Below are 20087 nucleotides of genomic sequence, written 5' to 3' on the forward strand. Positions count from 1 at the left end.
TTGTCAGCGGTGTTGATTTGTGCTTAGGTCCAAACACTGTTTCACTCCCGGTTTGCCCGAGTAAGTGCATAGGAGAGTTGATTAAAATCAACTCCCAAAAAGCTACATATACGTCATTAGGTAAGCTTAGATCAAGGATTTATTAAAGAATTAAGTTGACTCTTGACTCAAATAAAATTTTCTTTAAAAATGGAAAGTGTTGTTGTCTTTCTTTAAAAGATCAATTTATGCCCCCCCCCCCCCCCCCAATGCACTAAATTGTTTGTATTTTTAATTAGAAAATGAAATAATTTTTTTGGCTTTAAATACTTGTCACAGCTTTGATTTTCGAAACCTTTTACCTGCTCCAAAAACTTTCATGGGACTTGGATACCATTTGAGCTACAAATTGTAAAATTTTATTTTCTGTTTTTACTGTTAAGAATGGTTAATATGAGTATTGATAAAGATTTCACAAAATTTGAAAACCAAATGTCCAGTTACAAGCAAAATACAGAGTTTGAAATTCTTTGATTTGTTAACAAAGCTAGCTTAATTGTCTTGCTATTGTTTACACACAAACAATTAAGCTTTGTTTACACATGTGGTATGGGTATAAGTTTTAATTAAATTATTCTTTCTTTTGTTGATAATATTTATAAACGCATTGAAACAGTTTATGTTGTTTGCCACCAGTCAATTTGTCAAATAAAAAGTAAGACTCAACAAGCTTTGTTTACATAACATTGAGTTACCTCCGTATCTCAATTGTAACTTGAATTCTAACATTCAAATTTTGGCCACTCATTTAAAATGCACAAGTAAACAAAATAAATTTTTCATCATAAGTCTTTTCTAAGTATCTTAACCTCCTCCAGCATCCGAAACCTATGGCTCATATTCACCATTCAAGCCTGTCAAGTTCATCAGTATCATAAGATGCACCACCCATGCAAGTTTGATGAAAATAAGACCAATAATAACTATGAAATGGCCATTAAAGACCACCTCCGAAAACTTTAAAATAACCTACTTCAACATCCGACTCAGATTCAGCATTCAAGACTGTCAGTTGTATAAAATGTAGCATAATATGCAACATCCAGGATATTTTTGGAAGTTAGGACCATGCATGCAGTAAAAACTTAGATATGGTCATCAACGAGCACCTGCTCCAAAAACCTTAACCTCCAACATCCAAAACCTATAGCCCTGTGTCGGGCAATATTTTGCCCCTCGGTGGCAAAAATACCATAATCAATGTTGCCCTCAACCCCAGTCAATATTTGTGTATTATCCAGGTCCAATCAAAGGTATACAGGGAAGGGTGTATGGAAGAGAACCCGGGGTAAATCCCAGTATACCCTTCATTGGACCTGGATAACGAATTTAATTTCTATGTTACCAGTATACAAATTTTAAGAATTATATTGTTTTACCAGTGCTTTACGAATTGAAAATCAATTAATGTTACCAGGTAATTGAAATTGTGCTGAAAATCATTTATTCATACCAAAAGAATATTAAGAATTTGGGATTTTGACAAATTATTGATTCATTTACTGCATTAAACGTTACATTATTTTGCACAAAGACCTGTAGGTGCACTTGTAACCAAGAATTGCATGGTGGCATTACCGTACATTTTATTTACACCCAGCTTCAGCAGATGGTACAGATATTTACAACCAGCTTGTTAACCAATCAGATCTTGCAGTATAAGCGACATAGGAAATAATGTGTTTTTATGACTTCATGTCAGCTTTAACCTCCTCAGGCATCTGAAACCTTTGGCTCAGATTCAGCATCCAAGTATAATAAGTAATGGATGCTGACACTAAGGGTTATAGCACAAGCTTCCTCAAACTTCGTCGCCGTCAGCTGAAAATATTTACTGTATACCTTTATATTCCTGACAATTTGAAAACAAAATAAAACATTTTGGAATCATATCACATGATTTAATCATAAAACAATACAACCAGGTATCAATACAAAAACCGACCATTCCTCACTGATGGTCCTTCATTGAACATGCAAGATCCACGCATATGCAGCTTTTGAAAACTGATAATCAAAAATAAATACAAAAATAAAAATAAGGTGAATCATATAGATACCATGATATCCCTGGACATGATTGTGTGTTTTGAGAATGATATCATAGCTGACACCAGTGTTTGTTCCTGATGGTATCTGCTTGTTCATGAGTGGTACTATGACTTGTTCAAAAAACAACAAGCAGCTCAGATCCAACTTGTTCTTCATCTTTTTTTTTCTTTTAATGCAACTCGCCTTAATGAGGCAACATTTTTGTGTGTATAATAAAACAGATACTGACTAGTTTCCAGAACCATTACTGAAGTCAAGATTTCATAATACCAGGTATCCTCCTCCCCCTTTGCTATCTGGGTAATTTCAAATTCTAAGTACAATAACAATAATTTGCACTGAAAAAATCATAATCAATTTCCAACTTATAGAATTCAATGTTGTTTACATTTATATATTGCAAATTACCAGTAATGTACTAGCTGGTGTGCTTAAATGAGATCAAAACTTTGGAAAAGTATCAGACTAAAATCTATGATCTACAGAACCCTGGAAGTTCATTGATAAGAACCAGATTCCTAAAACCTTTGCTAGGAACTTTGTGACAATTCAATAGGACATATAGACAAGTCAGACCAAAAACTATGTGTATGGTACTCTACTGGCCATACAAAGCAAAAGGTGTTTGTTCTTCACTTGGTATAACCAGGTAACACTGAGATCAATGATTGAATTGATCATTGAGTATAAGGATGGAGGTGGCAAGTCACTGAAATGATGTTCATTGTGTCATTTCTTCTTTCTGATCAGAACAGCTCCTGTCGACTTCATCATAGTCGGTTTGAGTCCTGAGATCTTCGGCGAGACTGACACCTCTGCCTGGGTTCAGCGGAATAGGTACTGCTGCCAGCTGAGGCCGGTTATTCAGGGACTCTCTCAGTACGTTTGGTGAGTCCAGCGGAAATTTGGGCAAATCAAATTTAACATCTGTACCTGTAATACAAAAAGAACATTTGCTGCTGGTAAAATTTGTTTGGAATAAAAAATATGAAGAGCAAAGAGGAGTGTGCCAGTTGAATCCACAACAGGCAAGTTCATGAAAATACAGTATACATGTTACAGGTATTTTCTGTGGCTCAAAATTTTTGCAGTTCATACTCTAAAAGATATCAAATTATATTCTGCCTTTCCAATTTCTGCAATTACATTATGGTAATTCACAATAAAAACAAGATATTGGTGAGCCAATACCAGTGATGGTTTGTTCCCGTTTTGCACACATTTGAAAATTAGGTATCGAAGAAATGTGTGCGAAACGGGAATTTGACCAGGTGAGATAATTGCTTAATTGCTATAGTCTATATCACAGTTCCTGTGACAACAATTGACAATAAAATAGATAAACATACAGATCTACTAAATTTTTCAATTCTTTATATTCACCCAAGACCGGTTCAAAATCAGTATATACAAATGTACACAAAAAACCTTGAAGTATCACATCAGTCATGTACAGTAGGAGTAATAATGATAAAAAAAGGTAATTTTCTAATGTATGCTTAAAAAACTGTAAAGATTTTTTCACTAAACCTATCAAATGTTGACCTAATTCATGCATTTTCAACCTTCTTCTGTTTGAGGTATATCGAATCAAAATTAAAATTATTATTTTTGTCAGAATTTTTTATGTTCATATATTTAGCTACTAATTAGAGAGAAAAAACAAAAAGTGACCTGCAATATACAAAAGCGGTGATGTCATAAGAACTACTGTCAAAGTCGCTACTTCAAAGATTAAAATATTTTGTGATAAAGATCGCTTTCCTTTCATAATATTCTTTCTGTTAATACCAAACAACCAATTATAAACATGCGTTTTACATATTCTGCAACTTAATTGTAAGTTTTAAAAGAGACACGGGGTACCCCATAAATTACTGTACATGTAGTTTTCCCCTTCATCATATAATTACCCATTGAATCAGCTTCCAATTGGTTCCGGACCAGCAATTTTCCTCAATCCATTTAGTTTTATATTTATGGTAAATGGACAAAAATGTAAAAGTCAAATCATCAAATCATTATTAATTTTTCTTATCAGTGAGCGGAAAATATCATTATCTTTATTTTATCAAATTAAAAAAAATGGTGATAGTTATTAGACCTAAAACACAACCAAATATCTATATCATTCCTGTTTCATGCGCCGATAAAACACGGGTAAAAATCCAGGTAAATCAAGGATCGAAAGCAGACTATAATTGCTATCACAACACAATTCACACCTATTGTTGTATACATAATTATCAAATGTGTGCAAAACGGGAACACACCCCAGTGATATCCCTGCTCTGATGTGAATATACAAAATAAGCGAAGTCAACAGTTAACAGGAAGTTCACATGGAATTTGTTCAAAAATGAATTTCACCAATGGTCAATGTTTGTTTAACAATTTCCTGTGAAGCATGCATCTGTCTTATGTCGGTCTTCACAGTTTATTTGAGTACAGGAAAATCAGCAATAATCATGATTTGATTTAAAACTTATTTACTTTGAGTCCCATTATTGTTTTACGTGGACTTTGACCAATCATTTGTATGATTTGAAAATGACGATAAAAAAATGGACAAACTTTTCTTCAGAATGTTTTTTTTTTAAATAATCAAAGCATGGGACTAAACACCAATCAAACTTTTGTTGTTTTTAAAATTGGTTTAGATTTGCAAACGTTAGGCCATCAAAAATTAATTCCTTGATTCTCAGGCCCACGTGCATCTGATTAAACATTGCGCATTGCCAATTTTTATTATTAAATGAATAAAATAAAATTTTGATAGTGCACTTACTTATTCAGAAATAAAAATTCCAAATTTAGGTCCGCATTTAAAATACTCAAGTCAGTAAAATGCCTGACTTAATAAAGAACATAATTGCAAACATCGCAAAGATTCAGATTTAATTAATGTAGTTACGAGACGTTGTGTTTAAGTTATGATCGCAACAGCAATGATTTGAGTTTTGGTATATGAAGAATGTTGTTAAACCTCAAATGCATATAGGATGAGAGTTCCTGCAGCTTGTACTATACTACATATCCCATTATGCTTAAACACATGGCTTTCCCAAGCCTCATTGTTGTGGTGTTTCTTGAAGAACATGTTGACAATTATTTATTTCATTTTAATATTTTGAGCTAATTAATCTGATGCATTCATTTTAAAATAACAATTTATTTGCTTTAAAACATCACTTTTTCTGGATTTGAATAAGAATTGCACATTGTTGTGGTGTTTCTTGAAGAACATGTTTACAATTATTTATTTCATTTTAATATTTTGAGCTAATTAATCTGATGCATTCATTTTAAAATAACAATTTATTTGCTTTAAAACATCACTTTTTCTGGATTTGAATAAGAATTGCACATTGTTAAAATAAAAAGACAAATACCGTTTCCTTTTTTTATGAAATAAAAAGAAAAAATTATCATCACCTGACCATATCTGTTTTTGAAAATGCTGGCCTGAGAACCAAGAGATTAATTTTTTATGGCCATATTAATTTTTAGTTTTGAATACATTATCAATACACACATCAATGCACATCGATGAAAAATTTCCATTGAAAATTTCTTCGTTTTTTAATGCCAATAAATATAGGGACAGCAGTTTTTTAAGCATTTTACACCCAACTTTAGGGATGCGTATTAAACGCAGGTGCCTACTTTACACAAGACTTTACAGTATAGTTATTTCACAGATGTAGAAAATGCAGACACACATGTACCTGTAATAGTAACTAACAGATCTTAATTTTACCTAGACAATATGATTGTGTTAAAAAATTAAACTTTAATTCAAAATACAATTACAGTAAAACACGGTTATAGCGAACACGCTTATAATGAATTGACGCTTACAGCGAAGTGAATTTCATTCCCCGTCTCTATTTCATGTTGTAAACTTGACAGATATAACGAATTACGTTTATAACGAAGTTAAATTGGCCGTCCCTGGGACTTCGTTATAAGCGTGTTTTATCTGTACTATCAATCAAATTTATCTTGTATCCCATTAATTAAAGTCCCACATACCTTGTCTGTTGTAGAATAAAATATACGCATTTTTATAGTCGTCTTTTTTGGGCGACTGCTGCGACACTGATTCATCATTGTAATAATACCACAGCCCATTCAATGGGTGCTTGGCAAATGTGGTGTAATGGCCTGCATTAGCTCCTATTAAACAAAAAGAAACTTTAGAACAACAGATACAGATATTGGTTATTTCTGAATACAAATTTGACATAGTATTATCTGAGTATATTTTATTCTTACCACCAAAATGGCATACAATGCTGTACAGATCATAGGTCAGACTGCCTGAGTCGGGCCCTGAGGTGTACTGGGATAGATTCAGGTCCTGGAGGGGGTACTCCACCTCCGCATCCACCTTGTTACTGGACAAATCGTGATACACAAACCTGAACAAACACAATCATACTTGATACTACTAACTTTAATGCTTGGTTTAAACTTGGGTATGCCTAGTTTGTTTCATCTATGTCCCCTTTGGTTGGCATTTATGCTAAATTTACCTGACATGTAATGGATATGCCAAAAACAGTTCTTAATGAAAATATATCAGAGTTTCGATGCCCATTATATGTTTGCATTGGAGACAGCCACTATTGATTTGAAGTCACTCTTGCAGCAGTTTACCAAAGAATGTGAGGTTTTACATACAATGACGTTCTGACATTAAAATTCCCAAGACCCAAACTTAACTCTGACCTTTTAAGATGGAGGATAAGTGTGTCTGGATATTGCCACACAGTGATAGTCTTCTTGGCACACTGGTTTCTTTGACATCTTGGGCAATACCAGGGATTGTGTTCATCCAAGTCTTCACTGAAATTGGTCATAAGATGAAATATTGAAAAACACCTCTGAAAAAGGTTCATCTCCGAGCGTGTAAAATTAAACCAGGGTGTTAAGAAACAGAATTTTATTTTTGCCACTTTTGTTTTTATTATCCTCAGACTAAGGATGACAGCACTTGTTGGCTTTTATTTGTTCAATTCATACAAATGTTTTACTATCAATAGACAAACATGTTCTATGTATCTAGCCAATAAAACAATAGACCCTGTGTCAGTTACCAGCTAAATTTTGTCATACTTCATCAATCTGAACTGCAAAAGAGCAGTTACACGGTTACCATGAAAGGGTTAATATACAATAAAATTAAGAAAAAAATCATAAATAATGATAATATATTAACTACCTTTCAGTGAAGGCTTGAAGACAATCATAGATTGTGAGTGTTTTTTCTGGTCTTAAGTTGTCCATGGTCTCATGGTCCACAAAACCTTCCAGGTCAGCCCTGTAGGCCTGGGGCAGTGAACTCAGACACACAGACAGACAGTCCCCGGGACGCAGGTGTACACTGGAGTCCCGTGAGATGGGGCAGCCCTGGCACTGCTCTGAGTACTGACATCTAGAACACCTCAGACCCTGGATACAGATAACACAGTTACCATACTACGGGACAAAGCACATATGATGCCCATTGGCCACATTGCTCAGCTGGGCAAAATTGTCTCAACTTGATCAAAGTGACTAACAAGCTTTAGGTTTATTAAATGGATTACAAAAAATGTCTACATAAACAAGCTTGCTAGCAAATTACTGCCTCTATTATCAACATGAATTTAAAACTTTTGTTTGTTAGGCAACTTCCATCTTTTACATTTCATACATTTTATACCCATGTTCTTCAGATCTCAACCTAGTTACTATATATATTTCTGAAACTTTTATTTGTTAGGCAACTTCCATCCTTTAAACCCCATTTGTGGCCTCTTCCTGACCAAACAGGTCATGGTCAGACACCATCGTCATACCATATTGCTGTATTACTTATTGCACAAATCATACCCTCCATTTTCATCATAGAGTTAAACTTTTTTCCCTAAAAAATTCCATCTCCCACCTCCTTACCCCACACAAGCTGACATCAAGGAGTCATAGTAGGAATAAACTTAAAATTATGCTAGTGATCAGTTAGGTCAGACTTCCATTTGTGTATATTCAATTCTTTTAGTGTATATAATTACATATTCCAAGCTGAGTTACTTGCCTGTCCATCTGTGAGGACAATGGTACACTGAGCCAATGTAGGGAACAAATTCAGAACGCATTCATAAAGCTGGCTTCCACTCATTGTATTGTGCAGGTAAACAAGTCGAGGGTGTCCTACCAACTTACTAGAAGAGCCACTCTCATCTCTCAAAGCTACAGGTACAACTAAAAGTCTGGAAAACACAACACATCTGTACAACTTACATGCCCCCAAAATGCAGATAGTTTTAAATCTTACTTGAAATAAGTATAATATGCTCTGAATCTGTATACAATTTTACAAGAAAGCTACTTGCAAATAATACAAGAGGCCTACAGGCCTCAACAGCCACCTGAGTACAATAGTCCTTAGACTGACCTGTCAGAGGGTGTCATTTTTTGCTTTAGATTAATACAGAATTGGTACATGTACAGAATGAAATGACTCAACATAATAATGTTACAAAATTACAGTCCTTAACAATATTGACAACAAGATGATAGAATTGACAACATTTATTTTATAAATTTTATAATGACAAAAATTCCCCAAACATATCACGATGGGAACAATTTAAAACGTTGGTACAGAAGTGGGTTGAAATCATTGAGACACATCACTGTTTTCATCAATGTTTTTTGTGAAAACTGGCATACAATTTAATTTTTTTTTCTCTATCTGTTTTGCAAGTCTTGGTTAATTGTTAAGTTGAAACATGAAAATAGTTTTTCAGTGAGCTAAAAAATATTTTACTTGGGTACAAAAAAATTGTGTTAGTGTTGCATGAAGCTTAAAAATCTGATTTAACAGGAAAATAGGTTTTGATGTTAAAGTTAAGCAATGGGCAATTCTTAAATTTATGTAAAACCTGGTAAGAATACTTTTCTTGACCATGGGACTGCTTGAAGAAAGATAGGTTCAGTATTTCTAGAGATTTCTTTATCAGTTATTTTTTTTTTTTTTTACATTTTTTTTTTTTTTTTTTTTTTTTTACAAATTTTCAAATAAGAATGAAATATCTGGAACCAAGTGAACATAACTTATTTCAATCAAACTAACATCAGCTGTTCTAATATTGGTAAAGAATGTTGTGTCTCAGGCTGTAAAAGACATCTTAAGGTATTTTGATTGTCAATGTGCAATCATATGCAAGTTATTCATGAAGATTTAGAAAATATTTATTATCAAGTTTCTAAAATGGAAAAAAAATATGACACATCATCATAAAATTAATTCAACCTTTACATTTGATTATCAAACATTTCAAAAATTAGAGTAAGAAGTGGCACCCAAATGTGTTTGAAGAGAGCTACAAATCTATGGACATATTCACTTTTGTCTTTCACTTAGACTAAACTAAGGGAGCTATCCACTAGATGCTTCTCACATTTGTAAAACTTATCCCTGATACTTTAATGAATTTTCATGAATAGATTTGAGGAGTTAAATGTCTCAATAATTTCAAAACAGCAATATCATACGAACCATTCATTTTGTTACCTCCTTAGAAATAACTTCTTTGCAAACACTTGATCATCAAAAAATTTGAATTTTCATTCTACAAAAATACCCCCCACCCATTTTCACATTTCATTAGACAACATCTGTCGAAAATAGGGACATGCAGTTTGATGACAGAATGACTGGAGTGACAGGGAAAAGGCCACTGACCGTAAGTTCTGTGTAGAGGAGGAACCTATTGGACAGAAATCTGCAGTAAGTGTCGCTGAGCTGGAACACACCTAATAAAGCAACAACAACACATTTTATTTCCCTAAACACACACAGTGTATATCAATCTAGTTCTACAGCTAAAATATGTACATGTAATTTCCACGACTTACCGGACAAACATAACTGTCCTCCCCATAGTGTTTTATAGACATCTGTCAAAAAAATTCAATTATATTTAGATTAAAATTAATCATAAGGTCAGGATTTAGTAAATGAAAGGTTTCTACAGGTTTATGAAATTTAATATATGAATTCTCTCATTGATCCTTCATAACAATAGCCTTGTTTGATAGGGTGTATCTGGACTTAAACGTTTGGTAAACACATCATGTTTTAAACCATCATTTTCTCAGAGTTTTCTCCATTTTTGACTACCATAATGAATTATAGCTAAAATGCCTACAGTCTCTCCAAAAAGGCATAAAACAAGTGCCTGACTCGTCTTTAAAATGACATCAAATTGAATATAGGTATCTGGACTACTTTAACCATGATTCGATATAGAATGTCAAAAAAATTATGACGTCATAATGGTTCTAGCACTAAAAAGACACTCTGGAATCATTTACTAGGACTTGACTTTAATACAGTGACTCACAAAATAAAAGTACAGTATAAAATTGACATTCTACATTGTCTCTCTAAATTGATTGATTATCTCATACAATATCATCATCAACAGCAATACATATACATCACAAATAAGAAGAATGAGAGGATAAATTTACCTCTAGACAAGATTGACAGAAGGTTCCCCCACAAACAGTGTGACACAAGAGCTCACTGTCTTCCAGCTCCTCTAAACATATTGCACACGACTTCCACTTGTCAGTCACCACAGCAGCTGGTGCTGTCACTGAACCGGAGTCCCAACCAGAACCGGACTGGTTAGTGTTGGTACTCCAGGTCACACTGTCTGGTAAAGGGTCACTCTTCATCAAAGTGTCATCTGCAATATTTTAATCAACACATTCAACTGTAGAATGTTAAGGATAAAGTTATAGTGAGAATCAATTTCACTTCATAGTGAAACCACTATCTGGTGAGACTTCCAAGTTTTGAGGCAATAACATTAACACCAATCATCAATCAAGATATGGGTCATTGACCGAGTAGTAAAATAAAGAAATCTTATTAAAGCTTACATAAAAAAACTGACTTTGATGTGACAAAGTGTAGGACTTTGAATCCTTACCGACTTGAAGAGTCTGTGTGAGATCCCAGCCTGAGGCCGAGTCACTGGTCTCATTTATTACAGAACTGCCAGTCAACCAATCAGAATTTGACACTGACGGGGAATGACCGGCGGCGAAATCTTGGTTCCACCTCCCGGTCCCAGACACGTCCACCATCACCTCATTGAGACTCTCCCTCAGCTTGTCCGAGTCATCCTGGGACCACTGACCAGCAGCATGGCTACCTGCCCAACTGTCCGATTTCTTGGAATCTGACCAGCTGCTTGTTGTTTTGGCTTCATTAATTGTTGGTTCTTCTGAAGTATTCCAACATTTATCATTGCCTAATTCTGTCATCTGAACATCGGTCACCTTTCCTGAGGTTTCTCCTGAATGCATGTATTTGTTGATGTCACTAACATCACGCTTGGTGAATGTGCCCATGCTACTGAAGATATCTTCCTCTGTAATCATGTATATAAACAAAATACTAATTGAAGTTCTTATCGGTGACATATCTATATGTATTGATAAAATACATCAACAAAAAATAACATACAGGATTTGTTGATTATAAAGGAGTTTGCCACTATTTTACCCTGATGATTCATCAGAGGCCAAAATAATTATGGCAGCAAGATAATCAAAGTACTAAATGCTAATGGGTTTTAGAAGTCTTGCATTTCTAAAGTTTAGAATCTAGTACTATATTTTCGAGACAATACTGTAGATTCCTTATTTAATGTACTTATTTTCGCGATTCAACTGTTTGCATCAAATTGTGAGAGTAATAACTTTCAAACGCCAAATGTTTATCATTATAGTTTCATTTAGTTTAAATCTGTCTGAAAAATAAAAGCAAGATTTTAAAATCTGTGAGGTTTGCTTCTTGCAATTTGTACAGCTATCTAGCCATTTTTGTTGGAAAATAGTATTGAGCCACTTCTTCATTCCTGAAATCTATCCTTAATCAGAATGTGCTCTGAAATATATAGACCTTTTGGGTGTAGAACCCTCTGTATAGGTATTCAATACATATTGAAATTTTTTTCTAACCCTCCTTTTGTGAGACTTCTGTATCATTGTCAAACAAGAGGCCCATGGGGCCACATCGCTCACCTGAGCAACAATTGGCGTTCAAAAGATATTGTGCCATATGGTCCCTCGGTAGAATAACAAAAAATAAATATTGTCAAGTATTCGAATTTTACACTTATTTTTGCATACACGTAATATTTGACATTGTACCTTTATGAAATACTATTTTTTACCAGAATAAGAAAATCCCACGCAAGATATAAAACTAAACATTTGGTAGGGGTACACTGTTAAGTTGTTTAAAACTTCCAATTCCCTATATTTTCGTTCTGCCCCTCCCCCCCCCCCCCCCACTTTGTAAAGCGATCAAAATATATGAGAGCATATAGGTACATTTGTTTCATCAACTACTTACTTGTTATTGTATTTAAAAAAAATATATAATAGTTATTGTATTTTATTTTAAAAATCCTACATGTACAGATGTGAAGAAGAAAATTGTACCTCAATGTGCTCAATTCCTCAAATTAAAACATTCAAAAATTTAATTTGTCTTCTCCATTATAATTAAATGACTGTTATTTACCTCGCGTACAAACCAGGATAATTTTCCGCTGTGATATTTTCTTAGGAATAGCGATAATTATTTTATCCCCATAACAGAAATGTGTCAGAACTATGGAAACTGTTTTAAAGAAGTCGTTTTTATTTACTCGTGTCTGAAAAACTATCAAAATTGATGTAGATTTCACATTATTTATTGTATAATGAGGGGACCCCAGAGAGTAGGTATATACAGAATATCATTCTTTTATTTTGTTTGTACAAGTATTTAACATACTCTAATTCATATAGAATTTCTAATGTTCAACCAAAATTTCAGCGTCAATCGTAGAATTATAAGCAAGATACAGAGCTCACAGTTTCCCTAGGTTTCAGTCATATTTTGTTGATATGACTTTATTACATTCAGCTTAAGATTTTTAACTTGGTATTTCCTATTCAGCATTTAAAATGGAAAAAAAGAATGGCCTAAGATTTTCAATTCTTTTATTCACTCAAGACCAGTTCATTGGTATTTAAGGTTCAAAATCAGTTTATACAAATGTACACAAACACAGTCAAGGATCACATGTACAGTAGGAGTAATAATGACGAAAAAAGGTTAAGTTTACAATACAATAAGTTGTTAAAATTGGTTTCTGGCAGAACAGACTTCTTAATAAATATTGATATATTAATAAATATTGACAAATTTAATACCTTTTCAATCTTTAGTTTTTAAGATCTGTGTACAAACATAGAATTGTAAGCAAATCTCTGTATCTTGCTTATAATTCGAAGCTTAACACTCAAATATGGTTAGTAAATAGAAATTGTAAACAATTAAACACAAGAAACATGCATGCACTATAACAAATAAAGAACACAATTTATTTTTTCGAAATGAATCATATATATACATGTATATATACCTACATATTTCCTTCAGCGATATCAAACTCTATTTAAACTGAATAAACTCGAGAAAATGCGGAGCATCGATCTCAACAAAACCTATTGCATTAATCTACCATTACGCAAAAGATAAAGCCGAATTACCGATAGAATGAATTGTATTTCAGTACTTTTTTGATACATCAGATTTTGCTTAATTTGCGCAGGTAAACAGTTAACTGTTTGATTTACCGAAGTCTCTGTTTGAATTGATACGTAAAAATCACAAAATACAAGAGTTCCCAGGTTAAATTACAAAGCATAAATAATGAAAACGAAACAAAAATCAGAACAAGCTAACACCAACGTCATGTGTGAAATCTGTCAACGCATTGAAATATTTAGCCTCAATTTACTTCACAAAATCGGCACCAATATATTTTGCATGTTTCAAAAATTTCCCTTCATACACGAACTGTTGCATAACAAGCAAATTCATCATAGTCAGATCGACCCTTTTTCGTATAATGTCATGGCTGCTTTAAACAAAGAACCTCGTTTTAGAAGTATGGAATACGAGTCTTGGTAAAATGGGTATGCAAACCCGGGCCGTGGCAAAATAAAAGCCGGGGCAGATCGGCAATCGTCAATTCCAAATACGCATTATTTTGCGGCAATATTTACAGCGAATACAAATATAACTGGTCCATCAAATATCCTGAAATTTTAATGAGATTGGCAGATTAATAACTGCCAATCTTTTGTTTTGACCAGGCCAAGTCTTGCCTACCCATTTTACCGGATGCCGAACCGAACCGAAGCTGAACACGCCTTTCCTTTATCATTATTTTCGTAATAACTCAGATTTGAAACTGAATTAGACCTTAATTTTTGCAATTTATATTTTCCTTCCCATAAGGATAATTTATGCTAAACTACGTTGAATTTGCCTCGGTAGTTCTTGAGAAGAAGATTTTTAAAAATGCACCCCCCTATTTCTACAGTTTCAAGGTTTTCTCTGCTTTGAATACAGATCGGACTTTTATTTCTGCAATTTATATTCGCCATCCCATAAGGATGCTTTGTGCCAAATTTGGTTGAAATTGGATAAGCGGTTTTAGAGAAGAAGTTCAAAATGTAAAAAGTTTACAGACGGACGGACGGACAGACGGACGACGGACAAAATGTGATCAGAATAGCTCACTTGAGCTTTCAGCTCAGGTGAGCTAAAAATCAATTACATTTACCTGAATTAGTGTGTGTAGCACTGAACTTGTTTGGTTCCTCTACAGTAGGGAAATCAAGGACTAAGGGTGGAATTTTTGCTTCTTCCAGAAGAGCAGGACAGGGGGGCATCTCATAGGCATACACCACCCTGCAGCTGTCATTGACGTACTGCATACTTATGTTCTCCTCCTGAAGTACAAACAATATATCTTATGGTACTTTACTAAAAAATGCAGTGTATCGAACCCTATCAGTACTTCATCAGTACTTATTTATGTAGGACAGCCACTTACTAGAATCCTAGATATATGGCTATCAAGTGCTTCAGCTAATATTATGTCATCTACAGGCCGACCAATCAAGTTCTTGAGCTCTTCTTTGACTTTGTTGATCTTATCTGATTTTTGTAAAGTTAAAAGGTATCTGGTAGAAGTCCCTTCCAGTGAAACAAAGAGGACACCTTCAAAGATAAAAATATTTTTTACTAGATAAATTGTACTAAAAAAAATTCTTTTACTTAGCATAAAAGAATCTTTCTAATATCTAAAACTTTGAACTTGTCCAATTCTTTCTGAGGACACACTAAGATAATAATTTATGTACTTATTTGTCTGTCTGTGGCATGTGGCAAGGGCACAGATAGGTACATAAAGGGTTCAAAGGTCACAGAAACATGGCTGCACTCTGAACACACCACCTGCAAAGAAAACGTCATAACATGAATCACAGACACAAATGTCTCAAAAAGTTTGTCTGATTCAATATAAGATACTTTTATTTATGTTTATCAACATATGTTCTTCCCCTCTGGTAATTAAAGCAGAGATTTTCTTGAGGGAGACTCTTTGCCAATACGTACCGTGGATTTGAACTGTCCCTGGAATGTGCTGATGATAATGCTGTGATTGTCCCTGATGTAGGTCTCCCAGGCTTTCTCCGCCGCCTCCTCCTCTGTATCCGCCTGAACCTCCTCCTCACGCTCCATCACATCCACCTCAGTAGATTCACTGTTCTGCAGTCCTCCATCCTCTCTATCATCCTCATTATCTGTTGATAGAATGGAATTAGCTGGACTACCCTCATGTTTTGTCTCACATCTAAACTTCTTACTGCTGTTTTCCACTAGTTGAGATTTCTTTGTCTTCACATTTTTGGACACCTGCTTGTCTGTGTTCTGTACACAGTTGTCACAGTTCTTTTTCTTTGTTTTGGCCGTCGTCCTCGCAGAGTCTCCATCTGGGGCAGCACAAGGAGAACACCTGTCCTCCAGGAGGTGGGTCTTCATGATGCTGTCACACACATCACTGTCCAAACTGCCTTCAGCACCCAGATCTTTTCTGATATTTACTCCCTCCATTCCAAACCGTGCCAGCTTCAGATTTTGATCACTTATTTCATAGTCCTTGTTGATTTTGCTCTGAGCTTGAACTTGAAAGTTTTTCTCTGTGCATTCAAACTTCATTTTCTTTACAATACCATCTCCTTCTGCATCCATTTCACAAGCTTTCTGCATCTTGTTAAACTTTTCCGCTTGAATGTTTGTATTTTTTGGTCCCTTTCTTGCAGTGTCATCCTTATTATTAGCTACTGCGACCGGTTCTACAGGAACATGCATGACTAAATCATTCTCTGCAAAAATGTTCAACTCCTGTTTAGGAAACTTTTCTGAATCTGTGGCCAAATCATCCTTCTCAAAGTCCTCTAACAAGACATTGGTGTTTAAAGTCTTCGTGTCTTTTGCATAAAATTCCTCAATCTTAGGAATTCTCTGCTTCAGATTTGAAACATTGTTTAAAATTGGCTCTAGTTCATTCACATCAGACTCTGACTTTTCCAAGTCACCACTTGAGTCTGTTCTGACAACAGACTTCAGTAAAGTGGGTAGTTCTGACTGGATGACATAACTCACAGTAGCACTGTCCTCATTTACAGGAAGTGAGGGGGATTCTGGGAAAGTGCAGGTCACTGTGTCTCCATCTTCATTGCAACTTTTGGCATCAATGGAGTTATTCAGCTGGTCTTTGTTCCCGGCTATTGATGCTCTCTGAAGGTTGTTCTGAACAGCCTCCTCTTCACACTTCAGTTGCTGGTGCAATGTATCCAGGAACAGAACCAAGAACTCTTGACAGTCGTGCTGAAATCACAAGTTTACTGGTCAGCAGTTTATATTATTTAACATAAAATGTTGTTCTATACCTCCCCCCTTTTTAAAAAAATAAAACTAATACAGTCGCACCAGTGGGCACTCCCCATAAGCAACATTGTACATTGATATGAAGCCTGTCTTAAGTGAACAGTTTGATATTCTCACACAAGTGGCCTCTAAAAAAGGTGTGACTGTTCAATTATAAAGCATGTTAAGGGTTAATTTTTAATAAAACATTTGTGATTGTTTTGCCTTAGAATAGAATGACACAATGTAATTGGACAAAACTTCAAGTCTTGTCACATCATTGCCTTTATTATCAATATTTCTATAAACTGAGAGTGAAAAATTAAAGACAGCAATATTGTGGCTCTTCAATCAAATAATTTAAACACACAACCCCCTTATTTTGTTTCAGCAAACTTGACCCTGTGCATGCTTTGCACATATTAATTTTCAGTGAAAATTGATCAGCAATAAATGCAAATCCATCCAAGAATCTCAGTAAAATAAACATACTTGTCGATAGTCTTGAAATTGCACATGAAAGAGTCCTAGGGCACTCTTGAAGTCTCTGGGGTACACAATAGAGAACTGTCCACTCCAGATTTTACGAACCAGTTGGTAAAAGTATGTGGTCAGCGAGTCCTTGGGGAAGTCCTCTAAAGTAAACTGCTCCAGGAAAAACTTCAGGAGAGGGGTGGTGGACAGCAGACACTGCAAACCTAGCTCACAAAATATAGGAGATCACTTGTACATGTATGTATGTATGGCACTCATCATTATTATTCCACTGAATAATATATCAAAAGTTAAAATAAGTAATTATGTACCTGCATTCATAAAACAAGTGTTTCCAAGATTATATAATCCACACTGCCCTGGTGTAGCAAATGGATCTGTAAAATATGAACTCACATGAAACATTTATTTTTATCATACGATTGAATAATTCTTAGCTCTCAGATTGGTTGATATCCAACAATCTAAAAAATTTAGAATGTTACATTCACCTGCAACTGACCTAGGTAGTCAATATAACATTTAATTTTCTCTACATTGGATTCAAAATAGACCGTCCAATGAAAAATCACTTTTCTCATTTTGTCCCGCTATGGCTTCAAACTAAAATCTTCGCTTGATAATTTTCAATTTAATTTGTCTGTATCAATTCATTGCTGAATCATATTATAAAACAAATATTGCTGTTTTGCATCAATATGATGATTAAGCTACCCGAGAAGAACAATATTCACAGAGCCGAAAGGCGAGGTGAATTTTGTACTTCTCTAGTAGCTTAATCATTGTACTGACCTAAAAAACAGCAATAATTGTATAATGTTTCATGTTTAATCAGCAATTTATGTTTTTGTCATTGTTCTTTTATTTCAAAAAAATGTCATTTATTCCATGAACTGATCTAATTAACAACTGTGTAGAGAACCCTGTTATGGTTATAAGTAAGTACATTGTAATAAGCATGTTACAATTTTAAGATTGAATTGGTGTTTACCTGGAACATCTTTGGAGTAGTAAGAGGCTGTTATAACAGAGCTGGGAGCCACCTCCATGGCAGATCCTGCTGCAGCGGAGGCACTCTCCTCTTCCTCTTCTGTATCAATAACATCAACAGACAATTATTTAATGTATTACATAGGCACTCTCAAAATCCAAATTTCAGGTTTTATATTTGTAAGGTTACCATCAAACATGCTATAATGTTAAAAATCATTTGTTCCCTATTGATTAATATCTGTATATCCAAACTAAATCTTATCCACTCAGACATATCTAAGAAAAAGAAATTTAGTTAATAATTCATGTGCCTAGAATATTTCAATTTGTTTTTCAGGGTAGTAGTTGAGTACACTCACCAACAGAAGGAGCCAGGGTCCCTGTCTCTGTATCCTCCATTGCTGAATAGTTTCTCTTCAGCTTTCTCTTTGGCTCACATATGCACATGTAGGGTCTTCAGATTCCTTTAAAGATACATGTACATCAGATTTTTTAATGTATTATATAAAGCAAGAAACAGTCAAAAAGACATCAATCTTTATTTGTAATGCAACAAAAAGAAAAGTATCGAATCTTAGCATAAGTCAAACAAATAGTAAAATACATGAATACTATAAAAGCAGAAATATGGGAAATGTAAATTCCTAATTAAGCGCGAGGAATTAACATCCCTTAATCTCAATGATTTTAAAATCTCGCCTTTATTTTTTGGACAGATGTTAACTAAATTAAACCATGATAAAAGTTTGGCGTTCAAATTGGCGGACAGACAGGCAAGTGGATGGATGGAGGAAAGTGATAAAGTGATCAGAAAAGCTCACTTGAGCTCAAACCCAGAATTATCTTCTACGATAATTTACCAACAAAATCATATATGGAATTGTACTGCACACTTGTCCCCTGCTGTTCCATGAACAGCGAAAATGACTGCAATGCATGGAAGGAAGAATTCCACGAAATTCGAAGTTAAGATACCTTGTCAGTATGTTATGGGGTAACTTTATCACAGAAACAAGTGCCTGTGTTTCTGACTTGTCAAACGGACTTTCGAGCATTTTTTACTTCCTTTGGTTCCCAAAACAGCCTTGATCGTGATACTTTGTTATTTCAAAGGCTCGTTCTTTGAAGGCTTCGATATTAAAACTGTAAGTTGTTACATTGTTTCAGTTATTGTAATGAAAAAAATGTTTACCTTCCTAGAAGGCCGATTTTCCAAACTTAACACCGGAAGAAGTAATACACGTGACAATTGTAAAGTCTAAATATGATCGGATTACATCCCGGTTGTGCTAGAGACAGTATAGTGAATAATTTACCCCCCCCCCCCTTTTTTTGAGGGGGGGGGGGGGGAGGGTTACTCAGATTGTGTCAAATTCCTGTATATGATGTCACCACTTATTTCATATCTTTGCGTAAATAATTCAGTGGCGGATTAAAGGGGGGAGGGGGCGCACCCCCTTAAACTGTCAAAATAATAGCATACGTTATACTCCTTAATTCTGGCAAAGAAAATGTATAAACTGCAAGTCAACTTTTTGGAAACTCATGGGGTTTCTCTACATTAGACTAATTTTAATGGAGTAGTATGAAGAAACTTTAAGGTTTAATGGTCTAACGTATACATAGAAAGACCATTTTAGTCACGCTCTCCTTAGGTTCT

The 20087-nt window shown here is 34.6% G+C and overlaps 1 protein-coding gene across 2 annotated transcripts; it reads right to left on the minus strand.

Moving 5' to 3' along the window:
• Positions 1-2262: 2262 nt before the first annotated feature.
• Positions 2263-19739, minus strand: LOC105337435 (uncharacterized). 2 transcript variants are annotated; one of them, XM_011442150.4, is made up of 19 exons: positions 19620-19739; positions 18787-18891; positions 18426-18524; positions 17746-17811; positions 17432-17637; positions 15626-16900; positions 15370-15463; positions 15060-15226; positions 14787-14955; positions 11085-11528; positions 10618-10838; positions 10000-10041; positions 9827-9897; positions 8174-8348; positions 7319-7548; positions 6826-6942; positions 6370-6515; positions 6127-6270; positions 2263-3024 (listed from the first exon to the last, which is right to left on the minus strand). In XM_011442150.4, exons 2-19 carry the CDS (start codon positions 18872-18874, stop codon positions 2813-2815), a joined length of 3966 nt encoding a protein of 1321 aa, XP_011440452.3. In that variant the 5' UTR covers positions 18875-18891; positions 19620-19739; the 3' UTR covers positions 2263-2812. The 2 variants fall into 2 exon arrangements, with proteins under 2 accessions (XP_011440452.3, XP_011440453.3); XM_011442151.4 differs by lacking the exon at positions 19620-19739 and adding an exon at positions 19403-19517.
• Positions 19740-20087: the final 348 nt, after the last annotated feature.

Source organism: Magallana gigas, chromosome 8 (assembly GCF_963853765.1).
Source record: "Magallana gigas chromosome 8, xbMagGiga1.1, whole genome shotgun sequence".
NCBI classification, from domain to species: domain Eukaryota; kingdom Metazoa; phylum Mollusca; class Bivalvia; order Ostreida; family Ostreidae; genus Magallana; species Magallana gigas.